Here is a 25,076-nt window from a genome sequence, read left to right as displayed (position 1 = left end):
TAAAATGTGTGGTTTGCACAGGACAGATACTCCTGTTGCATAAACATTTGATACGTTGTCAGGTGCTGGCACTTTTACCAACTGCACTGATTAAGCAGCACAGCACAGGACTTAAGTGTTGCTTTAAATTCACATACAAATAGTCACAGTAGTTAAAAAAATAGCAACTAGAGTTGGCTTGATCTTCAAACTTGGATCAAACTGTAATTCAATGGAAACCTCCTTTCCCTGGGACTGTTTACTCTGTTTTAAGCCCAAGCTGGTTACTTGTGTTATAAGGAAAATCTTGCCAGTGTGGACTGGAATCAGGGCTAGTCTTGTGTAAGCGTTTAAGGCAGCTGAGAATAAATAATTAATCAGGAGCACAAAACAAACACCTTGCAGGACAATAAGAACATATCACTGATTCAAACCACTTCGAGGGCAGAAAGGGTTACTAAAACTAGTAAATAATAGATGCAAATTAGATTTTCTGAATGTAATTTTCATTTTTTGTTTTATTTTTTCCTCCAATCTTTTATGGTTTTGCTCAGTAGCCTACAATGTCATTCAGCTGTACTGTGGAGACCAGCTAATGCAGTAATGCTGCAATTTTATGAAAGCTAAAGCAGGATAAATGTAGCAGACTTCACCCTTTCATCTACTTTGGAAAATGAAAAAAAAAAAAAAAAAACACAAACCAAATCAGCTGCAATGCAAGTACAGGTTAACTCCGACTGTTACCTCAATTAGAACCACGTCATAACCAAATTGTTTGTTGAGATCTTGTCAAAATTGAACAAGACATGAAAAAAGGCTAAACAGGTCTTAGAATATAGGCAATTGCCACTCTCTACAGCAACAAGGTGAAGAACTAGAGGAGTTCAAAACACAACACTCTTCGAATGTATGCCTTCTAACATGATACCACCTCAGACTGAGTAGTTTACAAACCCGATGGAGAACCGGTGTGAGTGGGCAGTTATATTAATGTTTGGGTTAACTTGCCATGTAAGAATCCATGTGAGAACAAAAGCAATTCAATTTGTGAGAAATGTTAGTTGCCTTTCATAAATGAATAAGTTACATAGGAGGAAGAAGTGGAAGACGAAAAAAATAATTCAATTGTTAAAGATAAACAAAGCAGGAGAAGAAGTACAAGCAGAAGAAGAGGTAGAAGACTTGATCAAACTCCTGAGCTCATGGATAATCAGCTATAGGTTTAGGCAGATTCATTCCTAGCCTATAAGAAGTGACTAGGCCAGAGGTTGACATAATTTATCTTGTTTGGACACCGAGGCTTCAGACAGCCACAGTCCTAGATGGATCCAAGGCTTCAGAACACGTTCTTGTCAATGAAGCTGGAATGTGACATTTACACAGTTATTGCAAGTCTGCAGTCCCTGTTTTGGCCTCTTAGAGCAAAGGCAAAGCTGCTATTGTCATTGTATATGTCATTAGTTTCTACAGAGAGTGTTAGAAGTAGTGAGAAAACCACAGTCTGATTCAGATGCTGATGTTTAAGATTGATTTTGTATTATTATTTATCTCCCCATCTTGCACAGCCATTACATTTTCTTTATTCCCAATTTCTCATATCTATTTAAATTTCAGCTCAATCAAAATAGAAAGATGTTATCTGGGTGGCAGGATGGTGGCAACCACACAGACCTGAAGATAAGCATTTTACAGTGAGCCCTGTTTGACTGTGTACTTTGTGTGTGTGTTTTTGGTTAATAAAGCCTGCTAATCTTTAATTACATTTTAAGACAAAAACAAAGCTGTTTTGTCTCTCTGAGTGATTTCAGAGTAATTTCCTTAATAAAAGAACAAGATTCATCAGCTTCATGCTTTCAGAAGGAGCTTGGGCTTGTCACTGAGCAGAACAGGAAAATAAGGGGCATAAACTTGAATTTAGTCAGGTGATTGGAGCAAACGGTGTATTTAGAAGCCCATGGACTGTAATGCATTGGGAAATAGTATTGATGGAACGAGAAAATTGACATGCCTGCAGCTGTCCAGAAAACATATATACAAGAGGGAATGTTTATGAAATAATACATTTGCAATGGATTATTACTCATGTCCATTACAAGGAACATCTGACCAAAGATGACGTATAGAGGCCTACCTGTGATACACTGAAACTGACCATCCTCCCTCCGTATTGTAAAGGCTTCACCGGGATTTACCTGCACCAAGATCACCTAGCAACAACGAGAGAAAGAGAGACGGAGAAGGAAAGAAGGTTAATTCATTTGATATTCACAATTGTGCCTCTTTTTTTAATAATCTGACTTCATACTAGCATAATAGAGATGGATGTACACATCCGCCTCCAAAATGAGCCCTTCCCACTTGTATTCACACTGTAAGCCCCCTTACCTATAGCACAAAGAGCACAGATGACCTTTGGATGGAAAATTGAGGGGGAAAGTGGGTGGCTATTTCCCAGCCAACTATCGGGCACCCCTTGGGGACTTCAGAGTGCCATCACATTTTAACCCAGCATTGTTGCACAGTACATATTTCTGCATGTGAGAAGAGATAAGTCGATATCTTGGCCAGACAGACAGAACTCACTCTGGCAGACTTTTGAGGAAGCTCTTTGACATCATAGACATCAAGATCATTTGGCAACACAACTCACAGGGCACCTGACAGCAGTAAGACATAATAAATAAATAAAACAAAGACAAAAGGAACAATACTGCTATGACTGGATTTCAGAGAACCTTTTTTAAAAAAAATAAAAGCTTGTTAGCAGGTTTATTTCTCCTCAATGCTATAGTGTTTATAAATCCCTACTCATCAGGAGTATGACCAGCAAGACTCATTTTGAACATGTATTTTGAAAATGAGATTGACTATAATAAAATGCAGACATCAAGCATTTCACTGCAGTTATTTAAATGAACCTGTTAATTATGCAGCATTTGAGGGCTTGGTGATTTACACGCGGTTGTGCGCTGACTGGAAACACATAGTACTGCGAGGTTGGGTTCAGTGTCCGAATTGTGTCAGAGGTCTTGGGGGGTCCCGAAGGTTGGGTTCACACTCCAGCAAAACAGACATGGGTTTTACAAAATGTGAGTTAAAACCGCCTTTCTGGTTTGCACGAACACAACATGGTTTAATTCAGAAGCATAAGCAGCTATGAGCTATTAAGGCAACTCCCCATCTCTGGCCAAATTAACAACACCGTTTGGAGGTGTCAAGAGTCTGCATGAACAGAATAATTCATTTTTGAAAGTAGGTGCTTTGCCATGATAATTCCTGCTCTCCTCTAAATACAAGCCTGGCCGTGTTTTACGTCAAAGGACAAAAATGATGCTCCCTTGTTATCCCTTTCTAAACAAAGCTCCCATCTAGCCACACTGTGGGGGTGTAGCACATTCACACAGACAAACCAGAGAGCACTCCCCAGGCAAACACTGTGGTGGGGGGGAGGGCTTGCTGTTCTATAAATACAGCCATGGCACTCAGGCACTCATTGATAAAACCTGCGTGGAAGAGGAAGAGATTCTTAAAGCTGATGTCAGCCTACGTCAACCTACCAGCCCGAGGGTGGGCGGGGGCAGAGAGAAAAGAGACAGAAGAGACATCAGTAAAATGTGACGCAAAATACACAATTACTTAAGCAGTGTCGGCTGTAGCTGACGAGGTAAAGCAATGGACTCCAACTAATTATAACAGTCACAAAAATAGATGGTGTGCCACAGTCAAGCAAATAACTGGTTAACTTAACAATAAATACAATAACAATAAATAAATAAAAAAAAAAAAAATCACACTGGCACCCAGACCTCACAATACCAATTAATCAAGTTCTATATAATATAGCTCCCTTGAGAATGAGTTGCCACAGATAAATTCCCATAGACTCAGTGAAACAAAGCAAATAAAAACAGCATATGGAAGAAACTGAAAAGGTGGAGCTAGCTAGACCATGAAATGATTTATTGGCTAAAAGAAGGCCTTTCAAAATCTATACAAAATGTTACAAGGAGACAGTGAAGAGACTGCAAGGTGGAAACTGGAAGCTGAATGTTGAAGCTGTGGTATTTGACATTTTCATATTGAAGAACATATGTATTACACACTCAGACACACACACACAAAGAAAGCACAACCAAGGAAGTCAAGATTATCTTGTTTTGGCTGCTCAGATGCAATAGCTTAGCTAGTATAGTTTGAACGGAATAAAACAATTATTATACAGGCTGGCACTGTTGACCACAGTTTGGTTTGGTTAAAAAAAAAAAAAAAAAAAACGTCATGATACCAATCAGCCTATTTATGATACACTGGAACAAGTGAATTGTGTTAAAAAAATAATAAAGAGAGCTAAATCTCTTCACCAAGAGAGACACTTCATTTCAAATTCATATCAACACAAAATTAATGACCACTGGAGCCTCTACACTTGCAAGCACCATTAATCTCTGTCAGGACACACAACCGTCAATTAAGGCAGCCAATCCATACTGCTGAATTCTCACCAACAAAGCAGTCTTAAATATCTAACCAGCTTTGGTCTCACTCTCCAGAGCCCAGCAGCTGGGCTTTAAATATTATACATTAAAGATGTTTTACAGCAATACTAGCACAAACATGGCAATATTCCGTGCTCTGGTTCACAGCACAAGCAACCAAGGCAACTCTTGAAAGACACATGAAAAACAGCAGATTGCCCGTTATTGTACATTACCATAAAGCGCTGCATCAAAGAAAGATTTGTAACAGACTTCGTGTCAACAACCTTGGGATCATCAAGAGGTTGAAATTCAGAATTCTACCTGCTTGCAATACTTGCAGCTTTGGAACAAGATCACTATGGTTTCTCCTAGATGGCAAGAAGATCCTTTAAAATAAATTCTTAACTTCTTTGGTATGCATGTACCAGACTGAAGCCTTGTATAAAATAGATAATTCTAGCTTTAGAACGTTAAGAAGCTGCAAGCATCAGGAAGACCAATCTGAGCACTGATGTAGTCTAGCCATTAACTCATAGAAAATAGCAACTACATCTCACAATCACCATCATCATGTTTGATTCATATGGAAGTGTAGTGGAGCCAATACAGACTGCTCTCACTGGTATACAGGCCTGGGAACCTGTGAACCTTTCTAGACAGACAGCTGAGATTATTATAGTGCCATTATCAGAAAGAAACTAATAACAGAATACACAGGCTCAATATGACCCTGGCCTTGTATATTGTCACTGTGCCTAAAACTTTAAAACTTTAGAGTCAAGAGTAAAATGTTTTACAAAAAACATTTGAATTGAAGCATGACATTTAATGTTCACGACTGTAAGATCTTCTAATATTTCCATATATTTTTGTGTCTTTTCATAGAAAGGATGTCAACAAAATGAAGCAATGGAAATACCCAATACTTAAAAACATACAACAATTTACACTGCATATGGAAAAGATAGGAAGTTAAAAACAGATTTTCTAGTTCACTAAATACTGCATTTGCCTACAATAAAGACTAGTCATGGGAGGCAGCTTACCATCTGCTATTTTTCATTACTGATATTGTCATTTTCCTGTTATGTCCCTTACATAAATCAAAGGAGGAAGTCAATCCCAGGATGCACAGAGCACTTTACTGTAGGTTTCTAGACAACCTAATAAAAGCTGAAAATTTAACAGGAATAAAGTGAAGAGCTACAATTAGAAAGAGCTTTGAGGCAACCACCAAAGTGAGGATTCAAGTATTTAATTCCTTAATCATGATCATATTTCCAAGACTTCACAGAATTATAGTCATGCCTTCAGTCAAACCAAACTTCACATCCACATACATTTTTACTCCATAACAGTTTGGCAGAACAGTAAGCTATAAACAAAAACAAAATCTTGAAACTGAAGCCAGCTGGGCATTGTAAAGCTAGGCTAATGCTGGAATAAATGAAGAAGAATAATAATAAGAAGAAATAATAGGGAGGACTTGCAGACAGTATGATACCCCATCCCCTGTCCACACAGCAACGGTTGCACACAAAAGCTGTACCCTGAGCAAGAAAGCAGATTGCTAATTAAACCATTAGCACTTCACCACTGCTACATTAATCTTGTGCTAAGCAGACTTAGCCCTGGCATCTACTGTACTTGAGCCACAGCCCTGCTTAACATACAAAATCCCTTTTTATCCATTTAGCGTGGTCGCCTTGGTGAAATGAATTTCAATTCTGTCAAAACTAATTCAGGTCTATGGTTACCATTGCTCTAGCTGTGTACAGCATAAAATGAATGATTTTCACTAACACAGAGCGATAGTTACACAGCGTTATACAACAGTCTTCTCTACTGCTACAATCAGATATTAAAAGGCTTTTTTTGCTTGTTCATTTCTCTTCTGTGTGTGCACTCACAGACACCTGACGAGAGGCTGCTCCCTGCACAGTCACAACAAAGCCAACACAAGTATGAAGGAAATCTTGTAAAAGACCCATTTACCTGCGTTTTCTGGCTGAAATCCACATTGTAGTATCTGAATCCACACAGCATCCAGCTACTCTCCCCCAGCACAGCCATTAGCGCCTGCTACGAGACTCCCATTCATGAAGATTAAGAGTGAGGCTGGGCAGCACGACTCATTGTGCCACAAGGTATTTTGAAGCTTCCACTTGGCAGGGGTGAGTGTGTGTCGTGAGGGGTGTGTGTGTGTGGGGGGGGATTGGTGATGATGAGGGGAGGGGGGGGGTTGAAGGAAGTCTTATTAAATTGAAGTCAAGCCCTTCCTGTTTGTTTGCTTGCTTTTGTTTCTTCTTCTGCCTGTTGTTGATTTTTTTTTCCTCCAGCTCTCCCCAACTATCTCCCACAACACAGAAGCTAGTCAACTGCAGTCAGAGCTCTCAATTACTGTCAAGATATTAAAAGCAGGGGGAGAAACTAGCTCTAGCTCTAGCTCTCTCTCTCTCTCTCACACACACACACACACACACATACAGATAAAATGAAATACAGCAGAAAAGATCACTTACTGTCGACCGCATCGCTTTGTCTCATTCAGGCGCTGTTAGTACAGTAACAAAAGAGAGGAAGGGAAGAAGAAGAAAAAAAAAAAGGAAAAAAACAGGCAGACAGGCAGCTGGTGGCTTTAGCAGTCACCACACACAGGTGAAGTCAAACTCTCCTGTGTGCCAAACAAGGAGGCAATGTGAATAGGGATCCAAGGCATTGGGCCCAACTTGTCCAACTCCTCCGAAGACAAGACATCAATAATAAAAACACAAATAAATAAATAAATAAATAAATACTGGATGACGCTGCCAGTTCACTCCCGAAGCATCTCATTTACAATTATCAGCACATCCATCGCTACAGGACCGAGCTTCCGAGTCCTAGCGTCTCCTATCATCAAATTAGCCCCTGTGTGAGCGCTGTGTTTTCTCCTCGCTCGCACACACGATTATGCCAGGTCTCCATGACAACGCAGACAACAAATAACTGCAGCAGCATCTGCAGCTAGATAAAACTATCAATGTCAATCATCTTAGGAATACAAAAAAAGGATGCCTTCTCTCTATCACTGTTGAAAACGCTGGTTGCTTTTCTCCCCCTCCCTCACGTCTTTTCCCTTAACAGCCGGCAGAGGTTACTACACAGAAAGAGAGAGAGAGAGAGAGAGAGAGAGAGAGGGAGCAAAGGACAGAGAGAGAGAGAGGGCGCGCACAAGCGAGAGAGAGAAAGAGAGGGAAGTGAGAGAGAGAGAGAAAGGTAACAGGTTTCTCAGAGCTACAAAATATCCCCCCCCCCCTCTCTTCTTACTTCCACATGAACTGTTAAGACCCAGTTGAATTGGTCTAAGATTGTGGCTGACATGCATTTCTGTGCCTCTGTGCCTCTCTCTCCAGCAGCTCAGCTCACAGCTCTCCCATGTCAATGGACCAAGCAATGGACGTGCCTTTCAAACTACATGATGCATTTGATAATGGAAGGACAGAGATTAAAATAAAGAGCAGGAGAGGGCTTTTGCAGTCATAGACTCCAATCTCATTTACTAGACAGCACAGGAGCCAAGGGTTCCTATTCAACAGTGCTAAAATGCAATGTACTACAGTAAGAATACATGTTGGTGTTATTGTCTACGTCCCATCTGGCAGCAGTGTGAGTAGTGGCCAGGGCTTTGGACTCCTGAGCGGAGGGTCATGGGTTCAGTCCCAGTTGGGGGACACTGCTGTTGTTCTCTTGTGCAGGTACTGTACCCAGATTGCTCCAGTAAAAACCCAGCAGTGTAAACAGGAAATGGTATGTAAAAAAGAATGGGTTATATTGTAATGATTGTATCACCCTGGATAAGGGCTAAGAAATATAATAAGGGCTAAATATATGTTGTGTCAAGATAAGGTAGTTTCTGTACAGATTATAGCAAACATGTATCCTTTAAAACAAATAAGTACATTTTCCCTCTATGGAGATTCCATGCCAAGATATTTTATTATGCAGTTTAAGCACAGGGCCACAGAAGGGAGAGAAGGAAGAAAATGTATCGTGCTGCAAATTCCAATTCTCTACTCACTGTCTTTATTTCCAATAGGACCTGTGTTTAACTCCAAACAGGTAGTAGATTACAGTGGGGTGGCGGTACAGCAAGGGACACGAAAAATACAAAATCAAGCAGCAACAGCTAGATGTCAAAGTTAATGTGAACCACAACACCAGTTTCAACAAACTTACAAATAGTGCGATGGTGTACAAGGTGTGGGGAGGTACTAAAGGACTATACGTATACGCCCCCCGGCAAACCTCGTCGCAAAGTACCTAAGGGAAAACATACGGAGGGTGAATACGAGAACTAAGACAGCGAGTTAGTAGACGAGAGGAGAAAAGCGAAAGCAATGAACTGAATACAGGGACTACAGACACTTCTGGCTGACAACCTCCCACAGAATGAACTCTCACGAAGACATTGCCAAATGCTTTAAAACGACTCCGCATCATCGCAAGACAGAGCCAAGACCGGGACCGGCACAGCCCACACCGAGCCACATTAGACTCTGGCAAAAAAAGAAGCTTGTTTTGGTGGGCTGTCGATCATTTATTTTTGTCAAACTTGGCGTAAGCATAAACCCCAGGCGTAATTATATAGACTGTACTTCTTTTCAAGGGAAATGCCAGCATACTGGTCGGACGGCTGTTTCCTTTCCGATCGATTATTCTCCATGTTGCCTCCACTCACAACTCAAGATGAGCCCCTCAAATACAGAAATTGCCAATTTGAATAAAAATTCTGTGGTAGCCGACCGTGACCACAAATCCTAAAGCCCCCTCCATAGCCTGATGGTAGCCTTTTCAATGAATTCACAGGTTTAGACAGATCATGGAAGATCCAGGATTTGCTGGTAGGGCAGAGGCAATGCCCAGTCAAAAAGATCACATGACCCAGAACAGAAGCCTGGAAAGCAGGCACAGTCTCTTAAGTACAATATCAATTACTTCAATACATTACTGCTACAGAACACACATTACAATGCAAAGAGGACAGCCTTTGATGATTCTGGTCCTGAAGTTGCAGATAAAGATATACAGGTGACTTCAGGTCTGGAGGAAGATTCCATTTAGCTCAACACATAAAACACACCCTTGAAGATATACAGGAAAAATATATTTGATTACCTTTTCAGGTTTAATTTAAATGCTATACATGTTGCTTGGGGATGTCAAGGATAACCTCATCTGTAACGCATTAAGCCCTCAGGGATTTTCAGCTTTCATGAACACATTGCTTCTCTCCAAATCACACACACAACATCCCAGGAAGACAAAGTCACACAAAATGAGTAAGCACTGTTTCCATCTGGCTTGCTGCCTTAGATTGGGGTGAAATGACTCAACATATTTCTGTGACAATTAATAAAGAACAAGAATGTGATGGACACGCAAGCAAGAGGGATCGGTCCAGGACATACAGTGAGGGAAAAAAAATATGTGATCCACTGCTGATTTTGTACGTTTGCCCACTGACAAAGAAATGATCAGTCTATAATTTTAATGGTAGGTGTATTTTAACAGTGAGAGGCAGATTAACAACAAAAAAATCCAGAAAAATGCATTTCAAAAAAGTTAAAAATTCATTTGCATGTTAATGAGGGAAATAAGTATTTGACCCCTTCGACTTAGTACTTGGTGGCAAAACCCTTGTTGGCAATCACAGAGGTCAGACGTTTCTTATAGTTGGCCACCAGGTTTGCACACATCTCAGGAGGGATTTTGTCCCACTCCTCTTTGCAGATCCTCTCCAAGTCATTAAGGTTTCGAGGATGACGTTTGGCAACTCGAACCTTCAGCTCCCTCCACAGATTTTCTATGGGATTAAGGTCTGGAGACTGGCTAGGCCACTTCAGGACCTTAATGTGCTTCTTCTTGAGCCACTCCTTTGTTGCCTTGGCTGTGTGTTTTGGGTCATTGTCATGCTGGAATACCCATCCACTACTCATTTTCAATGCCCTGGCTGAAGGAAGGAGGTTCTCACCCAAGATTTGACGTTACATGGCCCCGTCCATCATCCCTTTAATGCGGTGCAGTTGTACTGTCCCATTAGCAGAAAAACACACCCAAAGCATAATGTTTCCACCTCTATGATTGACGGTGGGGATGGTGTTCTTGGGGTCATTCCTCCTCCTCCAAACACGGCGAGTTGAATGAATGCCAAAGAGCTCGATTTTGGTCTCATCTGACCACAACACTTTCACCCAGTTCTCCTCTGAATCATTCAGATGTTCATTGGCAAACTTCAAAAGGGCCTGTACATGTGCTTTCTTGAGCAGGGGAACCTTGCGGGCGCTGCAGGATTTCAGTCCTTCACGGTGTAGTGCGTTACCAATTGATTTCTTAGTGACTATGGTCCCAGCTGCCTTGAGATCATTAACAAGATCCTCCCGTGTAGTTCTGGGCTGATTCCTCACCGTTCTCATGATCACTGAAACTCCATGAGGTGAGATCTTGCATGGAGCCCCAGAGTGAGGGAGAGTGACCAGTAATTTGTGTTTCTTCCATTTGCGAATAATCGCACCAACTGTTGTCACCTTCTCACCAAGCTGCTTGGCGATGGTCTTTTAGCCCATTCCAGCCTTGTGTAGGTCTACAATCTTGTCCCTGACATCCTTGGACAGCTCTTTGGTCTTGGCCATGGTGGAGAGTTTGGAATCTGATTGATCGATTGCTTCTGTGGACAGGTGTCTTTTATACAGGTAATGAGCTGAGATTAGGAGCACTTAATCTCCTAATGCTCCTAATCTCAGCTCATTACCTGTATAAAAGACACCTGGGAGCCAGAAATCTTGCTGATTGATAGGCGATGAAATATTTATTTCAGTCATTAACATGCAAATCAATGTATAACTTTTTTGAAATGCGTTTTTCTGGATTTTTTTGTTGTTATTCTGTCTCACTGTTAAAATACACCTACCATTAAAATTATAGACTGATCATTTCTTTGTCAGTGGGCAAACGTCCAAAATCAAAATCAAATACTTTTTTCCCTCACTGTACATAAGAGAAGGAAAGGAAAAGAGCAATATATTTAGTATTTGTAGGATCCTGTCAGAGAGACAAAGAGATATATATTCAAATATTTTGTCTAAGACCACAAAAATAGTCTTAAAACATTTACGACCTTTTGTGCAAGCAGCCCCAGATCTCTACATTACCATATACTTCAAATTTGTGTTTTCTTCTTCATGTGCACGTTATGTTGTATACGTTTCCAATGCTTATTTTTTGGTTTAAAGTATTTCTTCATTTGATGGAGATAAAGAAAGAAAGAGGTCAACATGTCTGCGGATTGATTATTCTGGATCAACTAACATTTTAAGATGTCTTTCAGTTTTCTCTGTATTAGAAGTCTGCTTCAACTTTCTGCAACACTTCAGCTCTTTTCATAACTCATAACTAAAAAATGTCTTTAAAATTATACATTAACTAAATGTTATTTCTGCTGCCGTAAAGCAAGCTTACTGCATGTCGAAACTGGAGCAAGACACTCAAGGGACTCCGTATCAACCTTCAACATCCCAGCAGATGTCTATGAATACAGCCAGTCATAAAAAGAAAAATAATGAATTATGGCTGCCCTATCTGTGTTCTCCCTATTCCTCACTGTACCTCATTCAAACTGAAGACAAGAAAGCCAGGGGCTTCGGAAATCCTTGAGGCCAAGCGTGCAGCCCATGTGCAGGCCTTGAAAGCCCAGTGTTATTATTCACTGCACCTCAAGCCTTCCCAGGGGTGTCTACGAGACTCTCTTCCAACAAGCAGCTGATCATTGCTATTAAAGCTGTCAATCGAACGGCAGCGAAAATCCCACCCGGGAGTTCTATGAGCCTACGCACTAAATACTCAAATTTATGAAACCAGCAGAGGAAAGAAGAAACCGAGGTCCCTAGACAGCCAGCCTGCCCCCACAGCAACAGATTAAGATTCGAAAGAGGTGATTCATAGTAGAGCTCACGCTGAGAAGGCCACAGGAGTGACAAAAAAAGTGAGATTCATTAATGAAGGGTGTTCACTGTGGAAATGCAGGTCTGAACTTCAGTAAAAAAATTATATCTGTAGTCTGGTTCCAGGAGAAGAGGACTGCACCGCTTTTATGGTTAAACCCCAAAAAACTATGGTGGTTACCGGGGAGGGGGTAGTGCTGCACAAAATGATCATGCACTGACTGGACAGTTGTTTTTTTGTGTGAATGAGGTGTCTCACATTTAACACTTGAAAGCCAGAGCCAGCTGCAGGAGCTGAACCTTCTGAACAATCAACAATGTGGGAAGACACAGAGAAAACTGATTGACTTAAGAAAAGTCAGATGAGGCCCATGAAATTGTCAAATGAGGAATTCTCCTATTTCACCAGCTGAGATTCCATGATGTGTTTGTTCAGTGCTGATCAAATCAAGACAAACTCTTGCCGTTGGTCTTCAAATAAGTGTAAATTGCCAAAACTAAATCCCCATTAAGGTTGTCAAAAAAAAAAAAAAAGAACACTTCTGTAAGCTGTGCCCCACCAAAATATTTTTGCAGGCAGAAGAAACACTACCTAAATTATGAAAGGTTTTTAGTGCACGTACAAGTTAGAAATCAACAGTTTAAATATTTTAAGTTGTGCCTGCGACTAAATGTGAATAGCTGCTTTTATTGGTGGATTTATCACAATTGGTTGACATGCAACCTATACATACAGTAAGGGAAAAAAGTATTTGATCCCCTGCTGATTTTGTACGTTTTCCCACTGACAAAGAAATTATCATTTTAATTTTAATGGTAGGTGTATTTTAACAGTGAGAGACATTGATATACATTATACATTGATTTGCATGTTAATGAGGGAAATAAGTATTTGATCCCCTATCAATCAGCAAGATTTCTGGCTCCGAGGTGTCTTTTATACAGGTAACGAGCTGAGATTAGGAGCACTCTCTTAAAGGGAGTGCTCCCAGTCTCAGCTCGTTACCTGTATAAAAGACACCTGTCCACAGAAGCAATCAATCAATCAGATTCCAAACTCTCCAGCATGGCCAAGACCAAAGAGCTGTCCAAGGATGTCAGGGACAAGATTGTAGACCTACACAAGGCTGGAATGGGCTACAAGACCATCACCAAGCAGCTTGGTGAGAAGGTGACAACAGTTGGTGCGATTATTCGCAAATGGAAGAAACACAAAATAACTGTCAGTCTCCCTCGGTCTGGGGCTCCATGCAAGATCTCACCTCGTGGAGTTTCAATGATCATGAGAATGGTGAGGAATCAGCCCAGAACTACACGGGAGGATCTTGTTAATGATCTCAAGGCAGCTGTTATTCTGTCTCTCACTGTTAAAATACACCTACCATTAAAATTATAGACTGATCATTTCTTTGTCAGTGGGCAAACGTACAAAATCAGCAGGGAATCAAATATTTTTTTCCCTCACTGTACATATATAAATGTTTTATATGTGGCTTGCTACTAAAGGAAATAACTTTGATATGGCCACCAATCAATGAGTTTAGATGCAATACTGTGATCAGGCAAGGCCCATCCCTGTATTAAAATAACTATTACTATTGGGTGCTATGCTGTGTACTGTGACATTATATCTTGCAAAACAAAAGCACCGCTAAATGAAGACATCACTGTATATTCAAATGATGTATGAAAGTGCACATAGGGTTTTATTGGGGATAAACATAAGAGACACTTCACACTGTTTGAGTGTATGGGGCAGCCATGTTGGTGAGGGGCAAGGAGCCCATTACAGAAGGCAAAATACAGTCTGATTACCGTACTCCTCCTAAGAGTGGGTCTTAATGTAGCTCTTTTCTTGTCAGTTTATTTAAAGAAAAACACTGATGTGTTTACTTGGTGACTTGTAAGTTGTCTTTGAATGCATTTTCTTCTCTTTATTCCCCTAGAGTGTTTGCTCTAAGGAAGGGGCCAACTGAAGAAAGAGTACATATACAGGGACAATGTGGCCAGTTGGGGTGTGGCTGCTGTGCGATCATGTTTTACAATGTGTATTATTTGATTTTCTGCTCATTTTTTCCCTCTCTTGACCAATGGTCTGGAGGTCTTTTGTTGTAAGAATTTTTTTGGGTTGTTTCTGAGGTTTTTTGTTAATCAATTTTATCAATCAAATTCAATTTATATGGAAAACGCTGCTGCCTTGTCCAAGACTGCGTCTACCTTTTAAACACCTGACACACAGCTGACCACAAACACCATAAAGATGCCATCTCTTTGACCTCAGGCTGCAGTTTTTGCGAGTGATCTGCACTGTTCACATTTTTTTCTAGGGTGGCAACAAGGTACATTATTGCCTTTGAACGCTGGCTACACATTACAGAAAGCTGTCAATAGTGCCAGTTGGGATAATTATTTGGTGATGTCCTGTACTTTAAAAAGAACTGAGGAAATAATATTAAAGGTAAGAAATGAATATTACATTAGATATAATACATATTTAAAACAAAAAAAGCTTGTAGTCATGCTGTGTGAATAAATGCAAGTACAGATATTAGATGCTAATTATAATTGTATATATAATCTTGCCATGGAAGAGCACAGTTTTGCTACCAATTAAAAGAACTGGAGCTCACAGCATAAGTCAAGATTTCACTGAGGTTAAATAGTGATAATCTAATTCATACAAAAATGAAAATAAACAGCAAATTAAACAGGTTAAATCAGAAAATAAGTCGTGACATTCAACTTTAACTTTAGGAGACAAAACATTACTTACATTTACTAAACATAAAACTGAAATCAGACTGTAGTCTTATGATAATCTTCCTAAAATCAGCAGAATAAACCTGCATCAATTTGACCATTTTAGTATTTGACCACTCGTACTATGACACAGGATCCAAAAAAACAGTCAGTTTTCAGAACATTCACACAGTATTCGGCTATATTTGACTGGAGAATAAATGAAAAATGAAAAACAAAGCTCTCTATTTGGTAATAGGCTGCTGTGGCTATAATAGTAAAGATGAACCTCCAAATGTTCAGCAGCATCTTTGAATACGTGGCCAGCATTCAGAGCTTCAAAGACAACCCCCGCTTTTATCCTAGGTTTGAAATATATACACTGAGGGTCTGCATGTGCTGCACTACCTGAACAGCCCTTCTATAGCAGCACTTAGCCAACTGCGTGTGAAGGTGCCCAATACTACAACACCCGACCCAGCCACATCAGGTCTACTAACTGATGCCTGGCAACTACTGCGTCTAATCCCCCTGGGCTCAATACCTTGGCAACATCCCTTGTTCTGTTCATTATAATTCGATTGCTCTCCTCAGTATGATTAGGGGACACTCAATCTTCAATTATCCTAATTCACCAGCAGGATACATGAAAAGCAAAACCACAGATACTAGCAAAGAGTGGGGGAGAAGTCGATTTATAAATAGATCAATATAGGACTAATATGGATATCTCGGTTTCAAGAAATCAAAGATTTTGACAGAAGGCCATTGACTTCTAACCTGCACACCCAACAAGGTAGCCTTCAGTAAACACTCCCCACAGGCCACCATTTTTTTTTTTTTTTTAGTTTTGGCACTGTTTGTTGTGAGGGCGGGGCTTAGAGGGAGGCATAGGTCATGGTTCTCCATTGGTCCACTAAGTTTGAGTGATGGTTCTTCCTAACCCAATCAGTGATCAGAGTGGGCTGGTCTGGGGTGATTCCTGTGTGGGATGGTAATCGATTGTCACTGTTTCAACAGCAGCGCCGATTCTAGCAACTCCTTAGAAACATCTTATGTGTGTTCATAGCCCTTCAGTCAAAAGCTGGAAAATCTCCACACTGGATCCCACCACCTTCTTCAAAATATCCTCCCCCCCATACAGCACTGAAACAAAACACAGGATTCACCTGCTACATTTAAAAATGTTTAATATCATGTTCATATTAATGTAACCTGCATGAGTACTTTAATTCAGCTCCTCAGATAACACAGTGCCGACTGATGGAACTCGCATCATTTAGCAAGAGGCAAATGGAGGGGCATCGTATTCATTAAGAGCATGTGATGTCTCAGTTTATGTTTAGGTAAGATACACACACACACACACACACACACACACACATATATATATATATATATATATATATATATATATATATATATATATATATATACATACACTTTATGCACAGTCACCTACAAAATTACTGGCACCACTGATTAAGATGAGAATAAAGGCTGTATAAAATAAACACATATGTAATATGCAGAAAATTATTATCTATAACTTTTATTAAAAACATGCTTTGTTTATAATTAAATTCCATAGCCATGTAGTTGCACCCACTCAGTCTATGGGTACAATCAGTGGTAAAGTCAAAGATATGTTGCAGTGGTGACTGTCAGACCAGCTCACCTGCCCACTGATTTGGGTTAGGAAGAACTGTTACTCAAACGTAGTGGACCAATGGAGAACCATGACCTACGCCTCCCTCTAATCCCCACCCTCACAACAAAACAGTGCCAAAACTCGTAAACGAAAAAAAAAAAATGAAAGCAAATAAACTGGTGGCGAAAGCAAAGATTGCAGCATCGCAACCAAAGACAGGGACTCCAGCACTCTCGCTTTAACATGATTTCCTTTCAGTTATTATTTTGCTTTTGATATAATTATTTTTGTTTACACTTCTATACATTTTGCTTTCGATTGTTTAATTTTTTATCTCACCATCAATTTTTTCTCAACTTTATTTTTTTTGTTTACAATATTTTTTATTTTGAATTCGTTACTTATGGCGCTAATTTGAGCCCATAATTTCTCTCCATTCTAGAGAAACAAAGTCAATACCTTCTTTCTTCTGGAAGTACAAACATTTCCACAGAAATTTCCAAGAAATAAATGCACTGAAACACATTCTGTGCTTGGCAGGGCATTTTTTCCCTGACCAGAGCAAAGTTAGTGTAAATAATAAGTTACCGCGCACTAAATCAACAAGGTGGAGATATCACTGGAGCAGACTTGAAGCAAGGTTTCAGATGCCCTGTTATTTCAACTGAGGCAGGATACACCAAGGCACTTAACGCAGCAAAATTGAAAAAAAATAAAATAAAAAAAAAGGTAAAATATCTTTTCTTGGAAAATAAAGCAATTTAAACCCATAGTTCAATGTCGAAATAGATACAGAGATACTGATCTTAGACAGTCACCAAGCAATCTGCAAGGCAGTGAAAAGTATGTTACTAAGGGAGATAATATTGTATATTCATGAGAAAAATGTTTGATGTTAGTGTACACAAAACAAAGCTTTTAACATGAAAATCGAATCAACAGATATTTAAAAAATAAACTTAAACTAGAAGTTGTTCAATGACTAGCATTAGCATTTTTTTTTTTTTTTACTTAAGCTTGATGTCATCATTTATGGAAATTAGAGCAATTTACTCCGTCTATTTGTTTTCTCTTTGCAACCACAAACACAGTGCTTGTCTACCTTACTATCAGCCTGAGTTTTTAAAGCGGTACCCACAATGCTTTGGTTTTCCAAATACATGTCCATGAGCTACATTATTACACAACTCACAACTACGTTCCATGGCTCTTGGGAGATGGCACAACTAACACAGATGTATCATTGTGGCATTAGTAATGTTTTTGTTATGGTTATGCGTGTAATTGTTTTTTAGTCTTGATATACCCTTTAAACAACACTATGAGACAGGATGAAATTGGAAAGGTGCACTTCAAGAATAAATCCATACTAAATAAAAACAAAAACAATCTCACCTTGCTCTTCTGAATGTAATTGGTCATTGTATAATAATTGTACTCCAAAACATCTGCATAAAAAGGATGAAAGAAAGATGACTTCTGCATGTTGCCCTCACAGATAGTTGCACTGGGCATGGGCCGCTAATTGCATTTCACAGCAAGGAATGGACAAGAAAGGACAGCGTTGAGCTGAAAATAAAAACAATAAGGACATAAGCTTACAATACTCAGAGAATTGGACAAGCAGCACACAAAACTGTTGGGCGCTGACTAAGTAGAACTGCACTGATAAACAAGGGTGACCCACTAGAGCTAGGATGATTACAAATTCATCGATTTAAAGCGACTGTTTTAATATACAACAATGATTTTTGGGGTAGTATACTTCTTGTATTCATGTCTGTGTTCACACAAATAAATACAGGCACCATTTAATGCTTTGACTTCTTAATGAGATCTAAGCATTTACATGTTGCTTTGGTAACACAGAGGAAAAATGTAGTGAAAGTGGCAGACCGGCAGAGAAAAGGAGCAAGGCCGAGGAGAAGTGCCAAGGGCTAATGCCAGGAAATGGTTCAGGACAGGCGGGCACTCGAGTGCCGTGGTGAATGTTTTCGATCAGCCTGCAAAAGATGCTGATGCACAATGCCACACCTGTAAATTAAAGCTGAAATACTACCATAGTTCCACGTCTCGAATCCAGCGTTTAAAAAGCTGATGCCATTGTGACACAAAAACATGGCGGGCCTTGGCCAAACCAGACCAGGAATAATGTGTTCGTTTCATATGTTTGTTCATATGAGTAGGTTTCAGGAAACAACTTCCACAAAATACTGGTTTGAGTTTGCATAAGGAAAGGTTCATATTTTTGGAAGGCTATACTTTTAAGTGAATGTCTACTTATTTTTTATATCTACATTTCCGAACATATCTACATATTTGTTTTATTATTTTACACTACACAACTATTTCACTAAAGTACATTGCGTTTTGTCAGGTTTACATTTTTTAAGGCTGGTTGTTACCTTACTGTAAGGCAGTGGTAGTCAATAGAAGGACCACGGGCCAAATCTGGACTGCCAGACACTTTTGACTGGACCGTGAGAAATTTTAATTATGAACAGGTATTTGGTTTCTTTTCCTGATTTCTGAAAACAAACAGCTAAACTGCAGATAGTTTGTCGTGTGGACATATTTCAAACCTCGCCTCCAAAATATAAAAGTGCATACACACGGTTGGGGGGGCACGGTGCAATAGCTCATATTCAACTAGAAACCCCTACATCAGCGGCGGAAACAGCTGATTTCCAATGAAGCCGCATATTTCTAGCAGTGCAGAAATCGAGAGTTGTGCATACTCACCCGTCTCAATTACAGAGCTCCACCTAAATAGATCTCTGTGATTGAGAGGCACCAGAAACCGCATCTAGTTTGCCTGCATAATGTCGGTTGATATGTGATTTTTTTGCTGGTGTTATGTGGTTGTCATGCAAAGATATGTTTGAGTCCAAATGTGCCTGATTTCATAGAGATTTTGAGCTATGTTTTTCAACTTCAAAATGACTCAGAATAATGCATTTCATGTCTCCAATTGTCAAAATCTTCTGGGGGATGACCCCCAGACCACCGGCCCTGAATTACTTAATCCTCTTTTTTAAACATAAATTTTGTGCAGTGCACAGTGGGGCAAAGGAAATAGAGGGTGCCATTATTAAATTACCAAAACAAACAACATTCAAAATCGATTTAGAAAATCATCCAGCACACCACTAGTTACCACCATGCTTCACCAAGCCTATTTTGCTCTTAACAGCTGGTGAGGCCAGCTTTCCCCATTTTGTTATTAATCATTACAATGCCACAGAAATCACATGGCATTTCCTGACAGAGCGCTGTGGTCCGATCACGTTACTATATTATTATATGAGGATTAAATATAAGATCAGAGAAGCAAGGTAGAAATGTTTTACTGATCCTACTGATTATTAACCTCAAGGCTTCCACAGCTTTGAAAACCAAGTGGAGAGGAGCTATTCTTATCTCTGTGCTTCTCTGTTGCCTGCACTTGAAAGAGCTCTTCAAGCACAATAAAGCCAAGTTATTTCTACTCAGTCTCGACAATGACCCTAGTCTGAATTTGTAATGAACTGGGGTGGGGGGGTGGGGATTTAGTTTTTGATTATTTATTCTGTATTTCGGTGTGCAATGCTGATAATTACTGACAAAGCAGAAAAAGTACAAGGCGCACCACAGTCATGATCTTGTAACTGTATTCAAAGCTGTTTTCAAAGGCAACACGGTTTTGCATTCTCCTAAGTCCATTTAAAATCAGTCAGCCAGGTCCAATTAAAAGAGCACGGGCTTACGATAGTAGAGCAGAGTTCAACATTTTAGTTATTTTACATTATTGATCCACCTGCCTTTTTCATTTAAATAGATTTTCAAGCCAGTGAGATGTCCTCATTAAAGTCAAGAGAAAGCTCTTCACTGTAGCCCCCTTCAATTGCCATCACTTCCAAACTGTGATGAGCTTCTTTTTACAGATGAAGCTGACGCACAAGGAAAATTAGTATCCAGGTTAGGGGTTAACAAGGTCATGATTGGGCACACTGCAAACAAAGCCATTCATGCATTCACTGGCATTTACTCAGCCTCCCGCCCGCGCCCAATTTTAATTTGATTTGTTTGCTGTACACCCAGTTAACACACAGGAATCTAGAGAGAGAATTGCTTTTGAAGTGTTATCAAACACAAACACAAGAGCACAACAGAGCTGGTTTAAGCGCTGTGATGAGCAATGTGTTAAAGAATGAGCAGGTCAGTTGTGTAGCTGAGGGGGGTGATCCAGTCAGAAATATCACATCAGAAATGTAGGTCCAATTGGTACATTTTTTTGGACACCTGGTCAACACTCACTTGTCCTATGTCCGATAGTCTCACAGACACGCATCTCAACATCTCGGTGGTCCAGTAAATGACACTTGGTTGTTTTTTTGGTTTAATTTAGGAGACTCCTTCCTGGATAAGTAAAGGACTGCTGACGGCTGTGTTAAAAAGCAGCCACGCAAGCACATTACGAAAAGGAAAAATGCATAACACTGTATGTATGAAGGCCTGTCATGGCACCACATTACAATGCTGAGCTTCAGTGGCAACATCTGAACTGATCAAAGATGCTTGAAAACCCAGCACAGATTCCCCTTTTTCATGTGGCGTGTATAAAGCCTTTTAGATTATACGTCAAAAGCACGGCAAGGGTTGAATAAACAGAGAAACAGGAGATATGAACATTCTCATAAGTGGTTGGATTAAGGATCAACTAAAATTGAAAGCTGAAGATTAAATCGCTAACACCACATATCCACATACACCCATACGATGTTCAAATGTGCATCTCACCCAGGGCAAGAAATTATTATAATGAACTTGATTTGGATATCACAGAAACCATAGTACTAGTATTTGGCAATGCATGGTTTTGAACTAGGGGCAGGATTAAATAAAAAAATGTTCGCGTTCGCAGAAGCATTAGAGACCTTATGAATCATTACAACCTGATCAATCCCACAATGCCACTGAAATCACATGGCATTTCCTGACACACTCCTGCCGCTTCTCGCAGCTCTATCCTAGCGCAACACGAGAGAATAAAATAACTTTCACACAGCTGCTACTAGAAAACTACACAACTGTACTCAGTTGCGCTTTCATATTTACTTAGATGCTACTTTCTTCTAATTTTGTATGCATCTGCAATGTACAGTTTTATATTTTCCTATTAGCGCCTGCTTAATTGTATTTAATACCGCACAACAATACAGTGGGAGTGGTCCAATTTTCACTGTATTAAATCAAGAAAATATCTGTGAGAAAACAACCTGAAAATGCTCTCGCAACTCCTTTGAATCTCGCGGTTGTGGCAATGTGTAAAGAAAGCCCGTTCGGCACAGGTTTGCACAGGCGCTGCTCCATTGGTTTATTCACGTGCCTCCGCAGTGTTCAGAGGAAATAACTTCTTACTGCTACAGTAAACGCAATACAGGTGTACATTGCGGGTAACAAATTCATTTTGCGCCCAGCATCCATACAAAGTAAATGTTGCCTATTGTTCGTGCACATAGAGAAAATATGTTGATACTGAATGTCATTTTATATTCCGTTTTGTTCAACAATGTTCGTTTCGGTTCTGTTTTGTATGTGTTTGTTCAGGACATATTTGTTTAATTCACTCGCTCGTTTATTCTGGTCTTTTTTGTTGTTCTCAAAACTTTTATATGTCTTAAAAATGGGTTCCTTCTTACAACAGATCTGGTGTGGGAGTAGCAGCCTACTATGGAGTAAATATTAAACCTAACTCTTACTCACAACGTAATGTATATTCAGTCATGATACATTTGGCATTAGTTTATTAAGTTTTACACGAAACAGAAAAGGTGGGCTGTGTTCCTTTCAAGTTTAAAATGAGAAAATGCACTCAGCGGTGAACAAACAGCTAATTCCTGATGGGTATATCCAACAGAAGGGCAAATGTAACGCAGGCCAGTATCCGTTTATATTAGGTTAGCCTACATACATATTCTTGTTAAAATATATCAGCATAACAGCAGTTCTCGAGTTAAGCATTAACTGATACCGCGTAGAAACCGTGTATGCACTTTCTTACAGTGTATACCATAGAATCACGTACAGTTAAACGCTCACCAGCTTGGACACATCAGTACAGAGTTTCAATAATCCATGCATCTCTCTCTCTGTCTCTCTATGGGAGTGAAGGGACTTTTAAGAGATGAACACTGCATCGAATGACACTGCTGTCAAAGCACATGTAGCGTAAACATACAGTATAATTGCTATTATAAATATTTACACAAATAGGTAAAGCATATGGAGACGTCTGGATGAGATTTATGGAATATTGTTACAGGCATATATGGTTGCCTAACTTGCAAGCCAGTACACATCCAGTGTACTTTTGACATTTGTGCACTGCACATTGGGTGGAATAAACATCCGCTAAAACCAAAATTGCACAACGTAGTGGATACATTTAGGATTGGAAGATAAGATAATCCTAGAAAAATATTAACTATCTGAACAGTTAGTTATTTAGTTGCAGGTCGTCAGCGTTTTGCCTTTATCCCAGGCACAGTGAAGTGGTAGTAATAACTATACATGTTTTCCACTGTTACACACACACACACACACACACAACACGAAGCAGGCTCTGTGGCCATCGGATCACTGCTCGACATGCAATAGAAAATTACACAACTGTACATAGTAGCAGCTTATTTCTTAGTTCCTAGTTTCTTCTAATCATAAATTTAACCACTGTGATGTACAGTTTTTGTAGCCAATGCGTCACAGTTTGTATTTAATCTGCACTGCTACATATAAGACGATGCTGAATAAAAGATTTATATTGACCTGTTAACAGGGTTCGTAAATCCTTGAAAATGCTTGAATTTTAAGGTGGTATTTTCAAGGTTGTGAAAGTGCTTGAATTTTGAATAAAGTGCTTGAAAGTGCTGGAATTTTGTGAAATATATATATATATATTTTAATTTGTTAATCACTGTCAAAATAAATCCGTAATATGATTAAATGAAATAATTTCGGAATATAACTACAGTGGCTGGAGAGAGCCAGTTTGATGTCGTTTTGATGGGCTGCGAGTGTGAGCCGCTGAAACAGCGCGGCATCAGCTCCCAATGTTGCAAATATGCCGGAAAACTGCCGTTTTAAAGAGAGGTGAAATAATTGTATAAGGCTTTTAGACAGCTTAATTATTCTTACTGATTTCTAACATTTAATTTGGCTGAATTAGATCCACTCAAACTGGTGTTAATGTAACTTGCTTCACCTTACATTTGCTACTATTTCACGTTCCCTGAACCGTTTTTTTTATTGAAACGCAATTCGGATTAAGAGAAGTCTATTCTTAAAACTGATTAAGAGTCAGTCTTTTCTTGTTTTGAGAATTGAAGGCTATTCCATGCGAGAAATTGCCAAGAAACTGAAGATCTCGTACAACGCTGTGTACCAATCCCTTCACAGAACAGTGCAAACTGGCTCTAACCAGAATAGAAAGAGGAGTGGGAGGCCCTGGTGCACAACTGAGCAAGAGGACAAATACATTAGAGTGTCTAGTTTGAGAAACAGACACCTCACAGGTCCTCAACTGGAAGCTTCATTAAATAGTACCCGCAAAACACCAGTCTCAACGTCAATAGAGAAGAGGCGACTCCAGGATGCAGAGTTGCAAAGAAAAAGCCATATATCAGACTGGCCAATACAAAGAAAAGATTAAGATGGGCAAAATAACACAGACACTGGACAAAGGAAGATTGGAAAAAAGTGTTATGGACAGATGAACCTAAGTTTGAGGTGTTCGGATCACAAAGAAGAACATTCGTGAGACGCAGACCAAATGAAAAGACGCTGGAGGAGTGCTTGATTCCATCTGTCCAGCATGGTGGAGGCAATGTGATGATCTGTGGGTGCATTGGTGGTGGTAAAGTGAGAGATTTGTACAGGGTAAAATGGATCTTGAAGAAGGAAGGCTATCACTCCATTTTGCAACGCCATGCCATACCCTGTGGACAGCACTTGATTGGAGCCACTTTCCTCCTACAACAGGACAATGACCCAAAGCACAGCTCCAAACTATGCAAGAACTATTTAGGGAAGAAGCAGTCAGCTATCTATAATGGAGTGGCCAGCACAGTCAGCGGATCTCAACCCTATTGAGCTGTTGTGGGAGCAGCTTGACCGTATGGTACGCAAGAAGTGCCCATCAATCCAATCCAACTTGTGGGAGGTGCTTCAGGAAGCATGGGGTGAAATCTCTTCAGATTACCTCAACAAACT

General features: G+C 39.8%; 1 protein-coding gene across 2 annotated transcripts in view; it reads right to left on the bottom strand.

The window, feature by feature from the left end:
- fndc3a (fibronectin type III domain containing 3A) overlaps nucleotides 1–25,076 on the bottom strand; it is a 133,992-nt gene that overhangs the window by 69,326 nt on the left and 39,590 nt on the right. The window contains exons 2-3 of one of the 2 annotated variants that reach the window (XM_066699916.1): nucleotides 18,222–18,395; nucleotides 2,111–2,186 (exon numbers count right to left, since the gene is read on the bottom strand). In XM_066699916.1, coding sequence (XP_066556013.1) covers nucleotides 2,111–2,186; nucleotides 18,222–18,341 — 196 coding nt within the window. In that variant the 5' untranslated portion in view covers nucleotides 18,342–18,395. The remainder of the gene's footprint in view (nucleotides 1–2,110; nucleotides 2,187–18,221; nucleotides 18,396–25,076) is intronic. The other variant, XM_066699917.1, reaches the window with a different exon arrangement.

The sequence above is a fragment of the Amia ocellicauda genome, chromosome 3, assembly GCF_036373705.1.
Source record: "Amia ocellicauda isolate fAmiCal2 chromosome 3, fAmiCal2.hap1, whole genome shotgun sequence".
Taxonomy (NCBI): domain Eukaryota; kingdom Metazoa; phylum Chordata; class Actinopteri; order Amiiformes; family Amiidae; genus Amia; species Amia ocellicauda.
The sequence above is the reverse complement of the archived record's forward strand: the minus strand, read 5'-3'. Positions and strand labels throughout refer to the sequence as shown.